At 38.6% G+C, this 19,490-nt stretch overlaps 1 protein-coding gene across 4 annotated transcripts in view; it reads right to left on the reverse strand.

Annotated features, from left to right (window-relative positions):
- The window catches only part of C18H18orf25 (chromosome 18 C18orf25 homolog), a 96,405-nt gene that overhangs the window by 37,787 nt on the left and 39,128 nt on the right, over positions 1-19,490 (reverse strand). For 3 of the 4 annotated variants that reach the window (XM_023207610.2, XM_023207609.3, XM_023207612.3), the window contains exon 2: positions 11,166-11,950. In XM_023207610.2, coding sequence (XP_023063378.1) covers positions 11,166-11,880 — 715 coding nt within the window. In that variant the 5' untranslated portion in view covers positions 11,881-11,950. Of the gene's footprint in view, positions 1-2,368; positions 2,834-11,165; positions 11,951-19,490 lie in introns of those variants that run through there. The other variant, XM_023207611.2, reaches the window with a different exon arrangement.

Raw genomic sequence — 19,490 nt, forward strand, 5'->3', positions numbered from 1 at the left:
GGAGAATCACTTGAACCCAGGAGGCGGAGGTTGAGGTGAGCTGGGTTCACGCCATTGCATTCCAGCCTGGGCAATGAGAGCGAAACCTCATCTCAAAAAATGAAAAAAAAAAAAAAAAAAAAAAGGAGAGACTGCTAATCATATATATTATAGATCCTTGTACAAGGATCTATAATATCCTTAAACAACAACTGAGCACAGAAATAAGTCATCCCCAAAGTTAACTTCTAATTCTCATAAAACAAGTTCTAAAATGAAAAAAACAAATAAAGCAGCAATTTTCAATTTTTCAATTCAAAACCAGAAAAGGAAAAAACTTGGTTCAGTCTATTACTGGTAATTTACAAGTTACAAATATGTGGATATAGAACTGAACCAAAACAAAGTGGTGACATATTTTCTGAGTAACGTTACTAACAAATATTGAGAGACACATCGAAGATCTTGATTGTTTATATGAGACTCTAAATATATCACCTATATTTCCTCTTAAAAAACACAAGCAGAATTCGGTTTTTTTTCCTAAGTGGCAACTTCATTAAATAAAATGAACCTTTTTCATATTGATGTTATTATAAATGTGAAAGACTAATTACCTCTCAAAAATAAATCCAGGCCAGGCGCAGTGGCCCATGCCTGTAATCCTAACACTTTGGGAGGCGGAGGCAGGTGGATCACCTGAGGTCAGGAGGTTGAGATCAGCCTGGCCAACATGGTAAAACCCCTGTCTCTACCTAAAATACAAAAATTAGCTGGGCATGGTGGCAGGTGCCTGTAATCCCAGCTACTTGGGGGGCTGAGGCAGGAGAACTGCTTGAACCCAGGAGGCAAAGGCTGCAGTGGGCCAAGACCACACCATTGCACTCCAACCTGGGCAACAAGAGCGAAACTCCATCTCAGAAAAAAAAAAAAAAAAAGTAAATCCAGTGGAAAACCCAATTTTAAAAAACCACTTAGTATCAGCAAACTTACATATTCCTATTGAAGACTGTAATCCTAATTTAGCTGTGTCTCACATTATTACTAGAAATCTTTAAAAGATAAAATGCCAGCATTTACCAATCCCAGGCTGCACATAAAAACATCTATCATGTTGCAAGACCTTCAATCCTGTGATATTTTCTATCTTTTGACATGCTCTATGAGTTCTTTAACATAACTAAGGTCCATTTCTTTTTAATTCGAGGATTGAAAACAAAATTAAACTGGTAGTACATTCACTAATAAACTTAGTCACTAGCAATTTAAAACCCCACCCAATACATACCCTTGGATAGTGATCATTTTATCTTTTTCCTCTACAGGCACCCTTTACATCAGGGTACCAGAAATTCCACTGGCTGATGCCTACCAGATTACCGCCTTGGGCACTGAGCTTTAAATTAAAGCTCAAAATAAAAATCCATCTCCGTGTCAATGAAAAATACTATTTTTCTCATGCATGAACTCAAGCTGCAGTCTAATCTGTTTTCCCTACATTATCTTGAATAGTAGGCACATAGCAAATATTTGCTCAAAACCGTATTGTGTTCTTCTGCATACAAGTGATACTGAATATAATTCATGAAAAACTAGCAACAAATTAGATTACTAAATGACATGTGGAATAATTACATAAAAACGTTCATGGAGTACATTCACAGTTAACTATGAGCTTCACAATTAACTATGAGGTCCCCCAATTAGAAGCAGAAGTCAACAGCGTCTGTACAGAGTAAGTGCTAAGAGATTCTCAAGGAATTAACCATCTACCTATTTGGGTTCACTAAAATTTCCAGTTTTTTGTTTCATTTATATTTTTGGTAAAAAGCAAGGAAGAGGATGGCTCCTCCTATTGTATAAATATGGTTCTATGTTCCAACCATACATAACAAAACTCAAGCTAAAATGTATCAAATTCTGGGGCGTTCTGTCGCAAATACCTAATTTTTAAAAAGGAAGCTGTTTTTTACTGCAGCTTTTAAAACATCATCAGGGCTGGGCTTGGTGGCTCACGCCTGTAATCCCAGCACTTTGGGAGGCCAAGGTGGCGGATCACGAGCTCAGGAGTTCAAGATCACGAGGTCAGCCTGGCCAACATAGTGAAACCCTGTCTCTACTAAAAATACAAAGAAAATTAGCCAGGCATGGTGGCGGGCTCCTATAATCCCAGATATTCGGGAGGCTGAGATAGGAGAATCGCTTGAACCCAGGAGGCAGAGGTTGCAGTGGGCCAGTGGGCCGAGATCGCGCCACTGCACTCCAGCCTGCGCAACAAAGTGAGACTCTGTTTCAAAAAAAACCCAGCAACATCATCAAAAGAAACTTACAATGGGCAAAAGCATATTATTTCTCACACAATCCAAAAATGCAGATTGTTAATACAATTAATTTTGTGATAGATTCAAAGGTTGTTAGGTAATATTCCCATTTCCAGCAACGTTAACTAGAAAATTGCAATTACACATCTTTGGGAACTCTGACATACTGTCAATATTTGGACAAGTCATGTAAAAACCAAAGGGCTGCTGTGGCAGTACCTGGAAATCAGGCATCTGCCATGTAAGGACTTGATGGGTGATAGGGAAAATTCTTTGGCCAACTAGTTGCATTTTAGGTCCCCTGGGTTCGAGTAGCTGCTTGTTCTCTTTGCCAGTGTCAGGGTGAGTTACCTTTTCCATCCACAGGTGGAACTTCTCTGTCTGCCTCTGTATCTTGGAAAAACAGCTCCTGGCCTCTTCTAGGACACTGCCTGTGCAGTTCCTATCACACAGCACCCCTGTCAAGTAATCCTGTAACTTCCCTGGGCGCTCCTTCAGATCCCCCAGCATGACCGAAGGCACCTTTAAAGACACTGAGGCCATTTCATAAAACATTATTGCTTCAGAAATTGTATTTTTATTAAGACACACTTACTCAGGAAAATGACATAAGCATTGCTAAGAAAAGCCTGATAGATCTAGCATTCATAGGTAGTGATTAAATTCATTAATCAAAGCCACTAATTCCAAAAAAAAAATGAAATAACATTATTTTTCATAGCTTTAATATATCTACCTGGCAGCATGTATTCTGTTACTACACAGGCTGAATACAACTGACTGAATCTGTAACAGTAGTTTCCAATCTTTGCTGAACAATAAGAACTGGAGTGGCTTAAATACCAAAACCTAGGGTGGCTCCAAGGCACCTACGATTTGTTGCGGTTTAAGCTCCCCAGGTGATTTTAATGTACAGCCTTAGTTGAGAACCACTGCATTCTTGAGTATTTTCACTCCTTTCACTTTAAAATTCTAAAAAGTTGTTTTGTCAGCTGGCCCATACTCAATCATTATACAATCACTCTCAGGTGATGATTCTTACCACACAAAAGATCTGTTTTAATTTTTTTTTTAATTCTTATGGAAAACCACATCAAGGAGATGACACAGAATACCTCTGGCTCAGCTTTTACAAACCGGTCTGTGTAAAGTGTTAAAATGCATGCCACACACACAAAACAAAATGTAGTTAAGTTTGGGATATACTACAAATCACATCCTTCCCTCTGGAGAGCACCTTCATTAATGGCTGAAGTGCCCTGTGGTTTAAAACAAATGACATCTGTTAACACATAATCCAGCACTTCCCAAACATCTGAACATGTGTACAACTATTAATACCCAGTAGCACAGTGGTCCAGTTTAGGATATGGTCCCATACATAGATAATTTCATCCTTGAACTAGGCTAGATCATCTTTGGTTTGGGTACCCTATAGTTTGGGTCTCTAATAAAACTATACTGAACTCTTCATTCTAAGGCACCTAATAAAAATGTTACTTCCTCAGATCATTCTTGACTACACTAACTAAAATAGCTTTTCTACCCCATTCCTAGTCAATCTTTATCTCTTACAGCCTGCTTATTATTCACATCATATATCCCTACCTGATAGCATATGATGAATTCATTTATTGTCTCCTCATGAAAGATTAAGTTCCATGACAGCAGAGACTTCTCTCACTGTAGTATCCCCAAAGCCATGGACTAGGTGCTCAGATACTTGCTGAATAAAAGAGTGATTGATGGAATCAATCAATCTTGGCCTTATACCATCAACCTACATCGAGAGTCTTATAAATAATGCTGTTATGGAATGTTCTATTGAGCATTTGTTAAACGAATTTGTGAAAACATGGTTTGCTTTATCGCATAGTGACCTTTTATGAAGATGCAAAGAGAAGTTTCCCATGTCTCACTATCAAATACAACTGTGCTTCTCCTAGATAAAAAAGAATTTTTAATTCAGTCAGGCCACCTATTTTCAATGCCTAAAAGGCTGTGAGACAAACATTTAGCCCAGTTCTACCTAGCAAATAAAAACCTTATGAAATCGGTCACCAACTTCTGTCTAATTTCATATTATTCCTTTTCCTCTGATTACTCCATCCCCTATGCTGTCTTCACTTTTTAACAAAGTTTTGTTTATATGAAAACTCCCTCAAGAAGGACATGACTTTCCCCAAAGGTTAGTATGTTTAGCTTATGGGAAAAAAGACTAAATGAAATTTAAAGCTTAACTTACTTTAAGCCCCATTATAAGTGCTGGGCAAACTGAAGCACAGGACAGGAAATCAGATGCCTCCTTTGATCTGCTTTAGATTCTCTCATTACTTATTTCTCAATGAATACTAAAAATGGGTATTTAAAAGCTGAAAATGATATAAGAACATTTATGCTGGGGGCAGTGAGATAAGTTGTAGCCTCATAAAGATTCTTACAAGCAATAATCACTGATAAGCAAGACATTCTGAGGCCTTCAAAACAGGGACCAATGATGCATTTATCAAAGCCCACAGAACTTACAACACCAAGAGCGAACCCTAACAGTAAACTACAGACGGTGGGTGATAATGATGTGTCAATGTAGGTTCATCGTTGTAACAAATGTCCATTCTAGTGCAGGATGTTGATAGTAGGGGAGGCCATGGCTATGTGGGAGAAGGGGGTACATGGGAACTCTCTGTCTCCTCCGCTCGATTTTGCTGTGAACTTAAAACTGCTCTAAAAGGAAAATCTATTAAAAAACAATGACAAAAAAAAAAAAGGGACCACATTCTCACCTTAAAGACACACATGCACTTTTATTAACACTAAGATATACCTTATTTTGAGAAAAAGACTACAAAGTTAATATAGGCACTCAGTTTAGGAAGTAAGAAAAGCAGGCCAAAAATAGTATCTTGGTGCTTTAACACGAGAAATTGCCAAAGGATATCCACCAGTAAGACTTTAAAGCTTTTTAATTAAGTTAACATCATCCAGACCTTGTAGCATATAGAAAACCACATTTAGACACTGCATGCTTTTCAAATAATCGCTTAAATGAAGTAAAAGAGGGCACTTAATGCTTGCTAATTAATATAGAACTGTGCTGTGATTTATAACTAATGTAATTTCAAAAAAACCAGACTCCACTGTTTAGAACTTGATACCCATTAGCAGTAAGAGAACTTAATTGAATCAGACCACCAGTTTCACAGTGATTTTCAGATATAGGAGACTTAACATATTATTGCTTAACTGAGCAGTTCTGAGCCCTGCTACTCAGTGTCATCACCTAAGGCTGATCGTATAAATGTTATCAGTTTTAAAGCTGATGCCTGGGGTCAGACTCCAAAGACTCTGATCGAATGGGGTTAAAATGGGGTCTGGGCATCAGACGTTTTAAATGCCACCCAGCTGATTCTAATACATAGCCAGATTGAAAACCATATGTATTTTACCCACCTGATTTTGCATTTACCAAGCTGAAAACAGACAGTTTTTACCTGATTATTTTGTGTCAGTGTTTTGTTATCAATGTATTTTGTGAGTCTCTTAAATAGCTACCAAACTACAACCAGATTACAAAAGGCTTAAAATAGGGACATGGGGCTTTTAGCCACTGAAATCATTTGATATTCAATCTAGGAAAAAGGTCAATTACTGTGCTTCATGGATTCACTATGTGGGTTTGGGATCTTCAACCATGAATCCTCCTCACTGCCTTCTATGTAAAATTTGCCAAGCAATTAAATCCCCAAAAGGTTAAAAAGCCTCAAAAATTAGTAAGAAAAAACACATGTCAGAAGAAAAATGTGCAAAGAATATGAACAGACTTTACCAAATGAATACAAATCGCTAAACATTTTTCAACTTCACTAGTGATCAAAGAAATGCAAATTAACATCAAAATACCATTTTTTTTTTTTTTAAATAGAGTCTTGCTGTCACCCAGGCTGGAGTGCAGTGGTGTGACCTCGGCTCACTGCAAAATCTGCCTCCCAGGTTCAATCAATTCTCCTGCCTCAGTCTCCCGAGTAGCTGGGATTACAGACACACGCCACCACGCCTGGCCAATTTTTTTTTTTTTTTTTCCCCTCATAGAGATGGGGTTTCACCATGTTGGCCAGGCTGGTCTCAAACTCCTGACCTCAGGTAATCCATCTGCCTCAGCCTCCCAAACTGCTGGGATTACAGGCATGAGACACCACACCGGCAAGATATCACTCTTCTATCAAATCAGCAAGCTTTTTAAAAAAATTAATATTCCATAGCAAGAATACAATGCATGAACACTCAAGCTCCTGGGTGAAATAAAGTTATTTTTGTTTTTATTTGGATTTTTTTGAGACAGAGTCTTGCTCTGTCACCCAGGCTGGAGTGCAGAGGCTCAATCATGGTTCACTACAGCCTCTGCCTCCTGGACTCAAGCAATCCTCCCACATCAGCCTCTGGAGCAGCTGGGACTACAGGCACGTGCTGCTACGCCCAGCTAACTTTTGTTATTTCTAGTAGAGATGGGGTTTCACCATGTTCACCAGGCTGGTCTCGAACTCCTGGCTTCAAGTGAACCACCTGTCTCAGCCTCCCAGAGTGCTGGGATTACAGGCGTGAGCCATTGCACTCAACTTAATTATTTTTTAAAGGCAGTATGCCAGTATGTGGTCAAGAGCCTTAGGTGTTCATACCCTTAACTCATAATAGCAAAAACTTAAAAGAGCCGAAAGGACCAACATTAGGGAAGTTATTTTTATGATTAAATTATTCAAAATCCGTATGTTCTAGGGAGAATATTTAGTGCTCTAGTTAAATGCTCAAAACGCAATGCTAAGAAGGAAAGGATGACGTACACAATATCCAGACAAATTTTGTTATATATCATAGAAGACAACATATCCAAATGTTAACAAAAGCAGAATTATGGGTGATTTTAATTTTCTACTTCACATTTTTCTATTTTCCTTCACATTTTTCTATTTTCAAAAATGTCTACAAATAATTTGTCACTTAAAAATATTTTTTTAATTTTTAAGCAAGAGTTAACTGATCAAGTATAATAAGTATAATTATCTCTACCAGAGAAAAAACTATGAGTTAAGATGATAGCTTGTCATGATGCAGCTCACTGCATTAAATATGTATGGTGAGTAATGAGTGCTGAGATCCTGTCTTGAAGTGGGGCTGAGCTGGTCTAGCCTGGCTGCATGGATTGAGAATTCAAGTAAACTTAGACAGCTGTCCTCAGTAGCCTCAACGACATTCTGCAAAAGAAATCAGATTTTCAAAGGCAAACCAACCAAGACAACTCACTCTTACCTACCATGGGGGGTATTATTTTTGGAACCTCAGTGTGAATAGGCATTTAACCACAAAGTAGGTCATTAAAGACAAGATAAAGCTACCCTGTATGGAGGTCCACTCTGCTAAATATTTATGAAAAACAGTTACTGGAAAAACTTTTCCCCACTGACCACGTATACCCATGCATGTATGTTAGTATGTTCAGAAAATTAACTTTTTCAAACTGAATGAGGGCTAATGTCCATTATTTACATTAAAATCAAAATCCCTCCAACTACAGATTTTATAGAGCTAGTCTCAAAACTGATTTTACAGAGAAACTGCCCCCCCCCATTAATGCTCTAATCATAAAATTGCAGAGAATGATCAAAGCACAAAAAGATAATGCATAAAGAAACCACTTGATAATGGCTGGGCGCAGAGGCTCACGCCTGTAACCACAGCACTTTGGGAGGCCAAGGCAAGCGGATCATGAGGTCAGGAGATCAAGACTATCCTGGCCAACATGGTGAAACCCCATCTCTACTAAAAATACACACAAATGAGCTGGGCATGGTGGTACACGCCTGTAGTTCCAGCTACTAGGGAGGCTGAGGCAGGAGAATCACTTGAACCTGGGAGGCGGAGGTTGCAGTGAGCAGAGATCGCACCACTACACACCAGCCCGGCGACAGAGCAAGACTAGGTCTCAAAAAAAAGAAAGAAATCACTTGATAAAAGCCTTGATATTCAAGATAACCATCACAGAGTACTTTTACATGAATTCACTATAAAATATTACAAATTTACTATAAAATGCCCTTTACCCATCTCTAAGTCTCCCAAATGAAAGTACTGCCAGCATTATTTTGATATGATACCTCCAAACAGATTCTTAAAACATCAATATATTTCCAAAACCTTCAAGGAGAGATGATCTAGCGCTGATACTAAGCTGCCTGTCAGTTAATTAACTGCTGACTTTAAAAATCAGCATAAACATCTGTTGCCCAGATATCAAACTCAAAGTATGATCGTGCACTATACTGGTCTGCGTTATTAATTATTTGCACTCTCTAAAAGAGAAAATGCATTAACTGTTACAATTATTTGACATAACATTTAGGATTAAGGTATTAGGATATCCTAATAGGAATTATTTAAGATAACACCTTCAACTTTTAAGCTGAGCCCAAACAAAAGCTTATAAAGAGTATTTTCTGAATTACTAAATGGGTTGCACCTTAATGAAGGAGGATGGCAATAATTGGTTTTTACTTTTCCACTTGGTTTCCATTCTGTGTAAACAGCTGAATTAACGTTCCGACATCCAAGAGATTCTGTTAGGCCCATCCAGCTTAAGTTCACCTGAATGTCCATGTTGTTGAACTCAAGTCAGTTCATAATTTATCCTACCTTTACAATTTATGCAACTTTTCGACAACTGCTCTTACTATAAGGTTGAGTGTGCCTCCTCTCTTCCCCAAAGTCATAAGGTGACTCAGGAAACTGAAAGATACATCACTGTTACATTAAAAATTCACAATGTCACAATTTTTCAAGAGACAACAATATGGACAATTGAAATGAAATTCCTAATATTTGAACTCTAGGTTGTTCCATCTTTGCTGCTTTGCGTAATTCCAGTAAAGATCATTCATACCTGTCTCATGGGAATGGCACCTCCCAAAACTGCCAGCACACACACAGGCAGTCATATACAGTGGTCCTATACCTCAATCTACCATTTGATTCTCCAGGATTACCTTAGAAAACTATATGTATTTTCAAAAGCCACAAACTTACTAAATGGTGTGAATAAGAGAAACCAAACTATAGATTTAAATTAATTTACTTCGGTGTTCAGTTAGTACACAATTCAGAAGAGACAAGAAATAGACCACTGGTGTTTTAAGTTTTAAGTAGTAGTCAAGATACTCAATTAGAAAGAAGATTAGGAAAATATGAACAAAGCACATCTAACCTATTTAAGCAAAACAGGGAAAGTGCCTATGAAGACATTTCTCAAGCCACCTTACAATAGCGTTCTGTCTTCAGAGATAATTTTGTTTATCCACCTTCTTCCTTTCCATAAAAAGGCAAAGTAATGGGGTAATTACATAAGATCCTGTTTAGTAAGTTGGATTAAGTATTGTATTAAGAGATCCATCAAGGTCTTGATTAAGAGGTTAGAACAAGATATAGGAATGCACAATTTTACAGGTATTAAGGTTTTCTTAAAAATATTATTACACGTAAAACTAAAACACATACCTAAAACCTGCCTTAGAACCATCCCAAAGTCTGTTTCTCTCATGCATTTAACTGATGAGCTTCATTGAAATCCCCTTCCCAGTAGTTTTATTACAAGGAACGATAGCAAAGGAATTCAACAGAGATATTAAAACAGTAAAAAGCATTTCTAAAGATTGTTTGAGATTCATATTTATATTATATGAACGAGACTTATTATCAGAACTTCAACACCTATAAAGTGCTTTAAAACCAATCATTCTTCTTACTGAATTTATATAACTTTGGAAAGCTATAGATTTCATTAACCAATATGATTTTTCTTGAAATATTCTTTGTATATCAGCAATATGCTGTCTTCACATGTAGATACAGAAAGCTTTCAGAAAACCAGAGAGAAAAAAAACCATAGTCACCCATAAAACTTTAGAAAATCAGAATTTGCCCTTCTTCAATGTGGCAATAAACAATACTGCCATGACCTATTCAATGCCATATAGTTTACAAAATGTTCCTGATCATATTGTAAGGATCTCTTGGATAATAAGAATTCACTACTTAAGAGCCATTCAGATACATCTTTCTTCCACTATGAAATCTCAAGACTGCCTTTGTATTATAGTACACAGTACCAGATGCAGTAATATGGGGAAAGCAGCTTTACTAAATATGTAATAAATTACAGACCCTTATACCAATGAGAGCTAGAACAAGCAGATTTCTAACAAACTTTTTTAAAACTTGGGAAACTAATGGAAAACTTTTCAGAAAGACATTCTTTTCAATATGAGTGACAACTTAAGATAGAAAGATTTGTAACAAGGATAACTAGCTTATCATGCATTGAATATGGGGTAAAACATATAAAACTACTGTTTTTGGAGGAAAAATTATTAGAAAACTGTAACAAAAGATAGAATGTGTTATTTCAGACACTATAAGCTCGAGTGCAGTGGCTATATAATAAAGCAAGGTGCCTATTCCTGAGGAGAATGTACTCAGTAATGATGCTGAACAGTGAGTATTAAATCTAAGCAGTGCTAAAAAGGCAATGATGGGAGTTCATGTAATGTGTTACAGAGAGACTTGTGAGAAATTCCATTACTTAAAAATAATCTTGTCCCTATCATTAACCATTTAATTTTTTTTTTCCTGATGTGCTAAAGTGCACTGGAAACCTCAGAACAGGTTTTATAAATTGGCCATGTCTTGTAATAGACTGCAGTCTTCAAATTTACACAGAGCTGCAGGTCTCCTGGATTTTTTCAAGTGTCACTCATCTAACTGAGCCTGACAGCTGAGAATGCCATCAGGTACTTTACAGTCAGTTTAAAAAACATCCTCTACCTGGTATCTCTGCAGTGATTGTCTTGCTGCTCCCTGAAACCTCTTCATCATCATCCGATGAGCTCGTGCTTGAGTCACAAGTCAGGTCACTATCACTGGTACTACTGTCCTGCAGCAGGTTATATTTCTTCCTTGCAGCAGCCTCCCGTTTCTGCCTCAGTAGCCTGATCCTCTCCTTGTGCTTTTGGCTCCGATGACCTTTAACCTTGGCGACTCGGCCATTCTGTTTATCACTGGATTGCCGGTTTTTCTTGGCAGCCATAGTGGATGTTTCACTTTCTGATCGGGACCGCCTAGACTTGCGCCCAACTGTGGCACCAGACACTCCTGAAGGGTCTCCTTCTACCGCTGTTTCTGCCTGAGAAGGTTCATTCTCTTCTGCGGAAGACAATGTATCTGAATCAGCCAGGTGACCACTAGAGGAAGGGGAAAGCATGCAGTGATTAGAGGAGTCACTCTCATAAACTCGGCCAGTTGTAGGCTTGTCACTCTCCGTGGATGCTAACTGAGACTCAGAAGAGTCCCTTCTCAGTTCCATCAACAAGCAGGGCATTGAAGAAATCACTGTAGAATCTGCTACACCATCTTTCGGAACTTGAGATTCCAGTTCTACAGATCCATCTTCCTCCTTGGCTGTCTCTTGTTCAGATGCTTTTGGTGGGGCTTCGGATTCAATGAGTTCTTCGACTTTTCCCACTGACTCCTCCATCTTCATTTCAGAATTTCAAGTTAAATCATGGAGTAGAGTCTAGGAAATGATATCAAAGATGCAACAGGAAAGCAACCTGTACAAAAACACACAAAGTCAATAAACAGAATGCCAGATTATTTGATCAATACAACATGCCTACCTTTATAAGTGGGTGGGGCAAAACTTACCATTACACAGGCCTTTAAAATACATACATATTATTATCTGCTTGTCTGATCAACAGTCAAATTCAAAGGATTAATACTATCAAAATCTAAGTATACTGAGCTACTAAAAATGCCATAATATTAATCACTATTATTGAACTTGCAAGGCCAACATGTAATGAACATTTTCCAGTTTACAATTTTATTTAAAGCGTTCTAGAAAGAAATCTTCAAAACTCTGATATAATTAATATGCATGTATTGACTTTGATATAAATGAAAAAGAATGCTTTAACACTAGTCTAGAAATGCATTACCTGGAATGACTACTTTTATATTCAAATCCAAAAAGAAAGGAGGTAGGAGGAGGGGAGTTACAACAGAGAAACATCAAATGTTTTTTTTTTTTTTTTGAGACAGGGTCTCACTCCGCCACCCAGGCTGGAGTGCAATGGTGCAATCTCAGTTGCAACCTCCGTTGCCGTGGCTCAAGCAATTCTCTTGCCTCAGCCTTCCAAATGGCTGGGACTACAGGCGCACACCACCGCACCCAGCTAATTTTTGCATTTTTTGTAGAGACAGGATTTCACCATGTTGCCCAGGCTGGTCTCGAACTCCTGAGCTCAAGTGATCCACCCACTGTGGCCTCCCAAACTGCTGGGATTATAGGAGTAAGCCACCACACCTGGCCCCTACACTTATGCTTAAAAAAAACAAAAACACACGCACACTCCAACTACATGCATTTGGCAAATGAGCAACCAAATACTATCCATCAAACTTGTCTGCAGTCCCCTCAATAGGAGTTGCTCTAGTGAAGCATTAAGATGAAAGGCCAGAATCTGATGCTTCCTCAATCCTACCTAGCTCCCACATACCTCATCATGCTGAATGTGAGGCTAGTGTTTAAACTGCTGTTTTATCAACAATGGTCACTAAATACAGAACCCAGAAAGCCTAGTATATTCTATGAATGAATTAAGGGATTTAAGAGAAAATACTCTACACCCATTTTACACTTTGGATGCTAAATTTAAAACCTAACACTCTACCACCACTGTGAGTGACACAACTCCAATTAACCATACAGGTACAGGACATAATATTTAACCTCAAAAGCTTATGACCTATACAGTGAAGTCCTTACTTAACACTGTCAATAGGTTCTTGCAAACTGAGACTTTAAGTGAAATGACATTTAACAAAACCAATTTTTTCATAACGTTATAACTAAAGGACATCATTCAAAGACCAGCAGTATCTTGTTCCATTTAAAGTTGCGGTTTCCAAGAACCTAATGAAAATCTGGTGGTTTTTAAAGAGGATGCTAAATATGGAAAGCAAGGAAATAACTTGCCCTGTAAGTGTTACAGTACAGAAAGCAACTATCATGTCCACAGGTCACAGACACACACAACCATTAATCTATACGGTATGCTAGTTAGATGTAATGTGGCATTTCCATCGTCTCATTCCATCAAGTTACCTTGATAGTTCAATCTATAGTAGACAAAAACTAGGAAATACTTGAAAAATCCTTTAAAACAGATCTAACATGCCAAGTCCACTTTTTGCTTAATACAAACATTCTGTACACCTGTTTTGTTTTTCATAGCCCTGTTCTCAGCTGTTGATAAAACAGGCATTCTGATTAAGTTTCCTTAACACATTCATGGAAACCAGAACATTCATGGCCACTGAAACATTTGTTAATTTAAAACAATCCTAGGCCAGGAGTGGTGGCTCACACCTGTTATCCCAGCACTTTGGGAGGTGGAGGTGGGTGGATCACCTGAGGTCGGGAGTTTGAGACCAGCCTGGCCAACATGGTGAAACCCCATCTCTACTAAAAATACAAAAATTGGCCAGGCATGGTGGCGAGCACCTGTAGTCCCAGCTACTCGGGAGGCTGAGGCAAAAGAACCGCTTGAACCTGGGAGGCGGAAGTTGCAGTGAGCCCAGATAACGCCACTGTGCTCCAGCTTGGGTGACAGAGCAAGACTCCATCTCAAAAATAAATAAAATAAATAAAAAATAAATAAAACAATATTGTGTGCAGCCTACTTCACATATTTGTATCAATTATAGTACTAATGTTGGAGCTCAGTGAAAATCAGCATAAATATTTTTTCTGACACCATTACAAAAAAATGTAACACCTCTGAAAGCCAACAGAGGGAGTAACAGTTAAACCAATGGAGACTGTTATACATAAAGCATGCTGGCAATACAAACATGAAATAAAATATTCATAGATACAAAATACCCCCAGGTATGAGGAATAAACCCAAGTTCTTTTTTTTTTAAGCCAAATTTAGCAGTGGAGGGGACCAAGATTTTCTAACTGAATAAAAATGACAGTTAATTATATTATGGAGATTCAAGTTGTATATTCTGGAATAAAGATTATTCTCAAGGTCGGGCACGGTGACTCACACTTGTATTCCCAGGGAGGCCGAGGCGGGTGGATCACAAGATCAGGAGCTCAAAACCAGCCTGGCCAAGGTAGTGAAACCCCATCTCTACTAAAAATACAAAAATTAGCCGGGTGTGGTGGCAGACACCTGTAATGTCGGCTACTTAGGAGGCTGAAGCAGGAGAATCACTTGAACCCAGGAGGCGGAGCTTGCAGTGAGCCGAGGTCGCACCACTGCACTCCAGCCTGGGCGACAAAGTGAGACTCCGTCTCAAAAAAAAAATTCTTCTTACGGCTAAAATATCTGAGAAAATATACTCAGACGAAATTAATGTCAGCTATATAGGACAAGCATCAAAGTCTCAATTTGTGAAAGAAGGCAGCACTGGATATTTTCAAAGTACATAATACAGCATCAGACTGAAAAGTAAATTTGTTAAAATGACCATAGAACTCTTGTTTCTTCAAGAAATAAGTTGTGTGAATGACACAAGTAAATCTAGATTGTTTTTCCCTGTTTAAAAAAAAATGACAATATGGCACATCATTCAATTTAATGATTATCTTTCAAGTTCCTTAAATTTGAGTGTTAACTGAGATTTAATTTCTACTACCTAAATTAGTAACTGGTATTGCAGTTAAAACCACTTAAATATGCTCATATCAATCACAAAAGACTAGTATTGACCATAAATAGGACACAAGTTAGTTCATCATGGTATGTTCACACAATGTGGCCATTAAAAAAAGAAAAAGCATTTTATACAGAGAGATAAGAAACAGCTCTCACGCAATTTTAATGAAAAAAGATACATTATAGCATTTATGTAAATAATAAAACTAAATTTACATGAGTTTACCTATAGATGCACAGACTTTGGAAAGACACTTAAGAAAATAGTAATACCAACTTGGAAGGAAAGCAGGTGAATAAGGGAACAGGAGAAGACAGTGCGGTATGCAGTTTTGTATCTCTTGAATTCGTAACGTATACAAGCATTATCTATTCAAAAAATCCACTCTGACATAAAAGTCTTCTGAAGAAAAAGGAGTTGTGCTTTTTTTGGGCCATAACACTAGACTACTCTTTGGGTCAAGTTTAGTCAATGAATTCTACTATGCTTTCTCCCTATAGTGGAATTTTGCTATAATTAATTAAATACAGGAGAAAAAAGTCACAGAAAGTGAAAACATAAGCTCTGACTAAACTCCCTGCAGTGGAATAAAAACAAAGTGTGCTAACCACAGGGGGAAATGATGTCATACATAAAGATTAATATTTCCAAATAACCAGATTATTTACTGCATATATTGTTTTTGGTCAAGGGAAAAAAATAGGTTTTTCTGGTAGGAACAGTCAAGTAGCTAGCAGTATAAAATGATATAATTGTCAAATAGGAATTGCATCACATAAATGGCATAAAAGGTTATCAACCCTCTGGGTTAACGCTGACAGTAAATTTACATTCAGTGAAGTAATAAATATACAACATTTTTCCTATTAGAACAGCACTTTCCCCCATGCTGTTCTTCCCTCCAATCTAAACGCAACCTCCTCTACATGAGTACTAGAGCTCATCCCCCTCTCATTCCCTAGAACCTTACATTACTGATTATTCCTTGGCTCTCATCCACCTGTCACATCCAACTGGAACATTCATTCATTCATTTTTGAAATCCTCCTCCGACCTATCACCTTCAATCTCACATCTCCCTCTCTAGGTATCATGCTCTTCTTTCACAGTCGATCTTATTATAAGAGCTGTATAAACTTCTATTTCCTTAATTCTCACACTCCCTTCTGCAACCCAATCCAACCTGACATCTCCTTCTATCAAACCAGTGGAAGAAGCCTAGGCAACATGGCAAGACCCCATCTCTACAAAATATTTAAAAATTAGCTGGGCATGTGGCACATGCTGTGGTTCCAGCTACTAGGGAGACTGAGCAAGGAGGATGCCTTGAGCCCAGGGAGTCAGGGCTGCCATCAGCCGTGTTTGCATCAGTACGTTCCACGCTGGGTGACAGAGCAAGAGCCTGTCTCAAAAAACAAAAACAAAAAAACCAGTGGAACAGTTATTACCAGGGTCATTAATGACCTCCCTATCTCTAAATCCAACATATTTTGGCCCTAATCTTAATATTTAAGCAGCATTTTATGCCTGACAACACTCTCTGTTCTTTAAACCAATTAATGCTTTTCTTTGGCTTCAAGATTTCTCTATTCTTCTGGCTGGTCCTTCTCCGTCTCCTTTGTAGGCTTAACTTCCTCTACCAAATCTCAGGATTTAGTCCTACATCTAGGTCCTTTTCCCATCCACCAACATGAGCTCTTCTTCTTTTTTTCTTTTAAGACAGGGTCTCACTCTGTCACCCAGGCTGGAGTGCAGGGGCGCCATCTTGGCTCACTGTAACCTCTGTCTCCTTGGCCCAATTATTCCCATCCCCCCTCCCGCCTCAGCCCCCTGAAGTAGCTGAGACTACAGGCGCAAGCCACCATGCCTGGCTAATTTTTGTATTTTTTGTAGAGACGGGGTTTCACCATGTTGCCCAGGCTGGTTACAGACTCCTGAGTTCAAGTGATCGACCCACCTCGGCCTCCCAAAGTGCTAGGATTACAGGTGTGAGCCACCATGCCTAGCCCAATACCCAAAACCCACATTTTCCAATACCATCCCTAGACTAGTAATTTTATTTCTCCAGCTCAGATCTCTGAACTCTATACCAGTCCACCCAAATACCCAGTTGATATCTGTATTTAGATTTTGGAAAGGTACCATAATCCCATCATATCCAAATCCAGATCATCTCTGATCTACCCCACTCTGCTCCTTCTCTGGCTTTCTCTAGCTCAGTATATAGCACTATTGCTACCATCTCAGTTGCTCACGTCAAAAACCTGAGTTATCTTTAACAATGCCTTGTTCTTTACTTATTTGCATCCCATCATTCACACTTCCACCATTCACTAACTCCTATCAATCCCACCTCAACAGTTTTCTAGTCTGTCCACTATTCTCTATGTCCGCTGTCACCACTCTAGACACAACCTCCATCATTTATTTTCAATAGTACTGACTACCGTCACTGTCTCTCTTCAGACTCAGTCTTTCTCCTATGCACCAACCTGTTTTCCATACAGTAGGTAGAGCAATATTTCTACAAGGTAAATGTGTTATCTTTATGAGAGAAAGTAATTTTTAAAGTCCTAGAAGATAGGGTAGAGGAGGACAGGTAAAGGCAAGTTGAGATTTATCTGATGTTTTTCTCTCCCTTTAAAAAGGGATTATATATTGCTTTCTGATCAGTGGTGAATGTGGAGGAAAACAGATTATATGCAACAATCTGAAAAAACATGTTGTTGGCCAGGTGTGATGGCTCACGCCTGTAATCCCAGCACTTTGGGAGGCCCAGGCGGATGGATCACAAGGTCAGGGGTTCGAGACCAGCCTGGCCAACATAGTGAAATCCCGTCTCTACTAAAAATACAAAAATTAGCCAGGTGTGGTGGCGGACGCCTGTAGTCCAAGCTACTCAGGAGGCTGAGGCGGGAGAATCGCTTGAACCCAGGAGGCGGAGGTTGCAGTGAGCCAAGACCACGCCATTACGCTCCAGCCTGAGTGACAGAGCGAGACTCCATCTTTAAAAAAAAAAAATACAGGTTGTTAATTATGGACAATGAAAATGAATTCACTTTTTAGTCCTTGTACTCTTTAAGAAACTAAGACAACAAAAGATGCGTACAGTTCAGAGTTAAACCATGGAATTTAAGCAGTATACAATGCTCAAACAGGAGACAGGGAGTGTAAAGTATAAAGCTGAATAAGGCTACTTGTGAAAATCTGGAAGAGAAAAGTTGAGGAAGTTCTTATTAGACCTCCTTCTTGGTCAGCAAAGCTTAATACAAAGTGAAAAAGAAGGCAGGCTTGGGGGTTTGTTAAAAAAAAAAAAAAAAGGAGAAGTGTTGTAACATCTGCTACAGAGAATCTGACAGAGATTAAAACTGCTGAGTACAATAATTCATACAGTCAGAACAATTCACAATGCTCAATTTCCAAACTATGGGACCATTAACATAAACTTAAGAGGAAAAATGTGATTGCTTTCCCCTGCTCAAAACCCCTGCCCACCTTTCTAGTTTTCATCTTGGGCCACTCACCCCCTAGCTCCCTCCAACTACCAAGAATATCACATAAAAAGTTTTTTTTCCAGATCTCTGGCCTTTCACAGTCATTTTCATTTTGTGCCTATCCTCTTGCTGGCTACCCTTCAGAAATTAGAATAATCCTTTGGTAATAATACAGGCTAATATTTTTAGCCTTTGATAAAATTACATACTAATATTACCCCTAGGAAATGCATATTACCCACATTATCCTCCTTCACTGTGCTTTGCACAATTGTAGTTAAGTAACTGTATACTGTAACTGGCTGATGTCTACTTCACATACATAAGGACACATAAAAAATTTAAGAACAGAGCCAGGCACGGTGGCTCACGCCTGTAATCCCAGCATTTGGAAGGCCGAGTTGGGTGGATCACAAGGTCAAGAGATCGAGACCATCCTGGCCAACAGGGTGAAACCTTGTCTCTACTAAAAATACAAATTAGCTGGGCATGGTGGCGCATGCCTGTAACTCCAGCTACTAGGGGTGCTGAAGCAGGAGAACCGCTTGAACTTGGGAGGCAGAGGCTGCAGTGAGCTGAGATCAAGCCACTGCACTCTAGCCTGGCGACACAGCGAGACTTCATCTCAAAAAAAAAAGAAAAGAAAAAAAAGATTTAAGAAAAGAAAATCATATAATCAACTACCATCCCAGCTGATTCATCTCTATCTGCAATAAGCAAAACAGACCTTAACACAAAAAGTATTATCAAGAAAAAAGGCATCATTCTAATTTTGCATGGACTAATGATAAACATTATAAGAATCTGTGTATGTTTTCTTTGGATTGCAAATTTCTTAAGGTATAAAGCAAGGTCATCAGTTAAGGTGAGGATGAATGAGGTAGTGCTGAAGTTGATCAGAGGACTAAGTGTGAAACAGTAC

The sequence above is a fragment of the Piliocolobus tephrosceles genome, chromosome 18 (assembly GCF_002776525.5).
Source record: "Piliocolobus tephrosceles isolate RC106 chromosome 18, ASM277652v3, whole genome shotgun sequence".
Classification (NCBI taxonomy): domain Eukaryota; kingdom Metazoa; phylum Chordata; class Mammalia; order Primates; family Cercopithecidae; genus Piliocolobus; species Piliocolobus tephrosceles.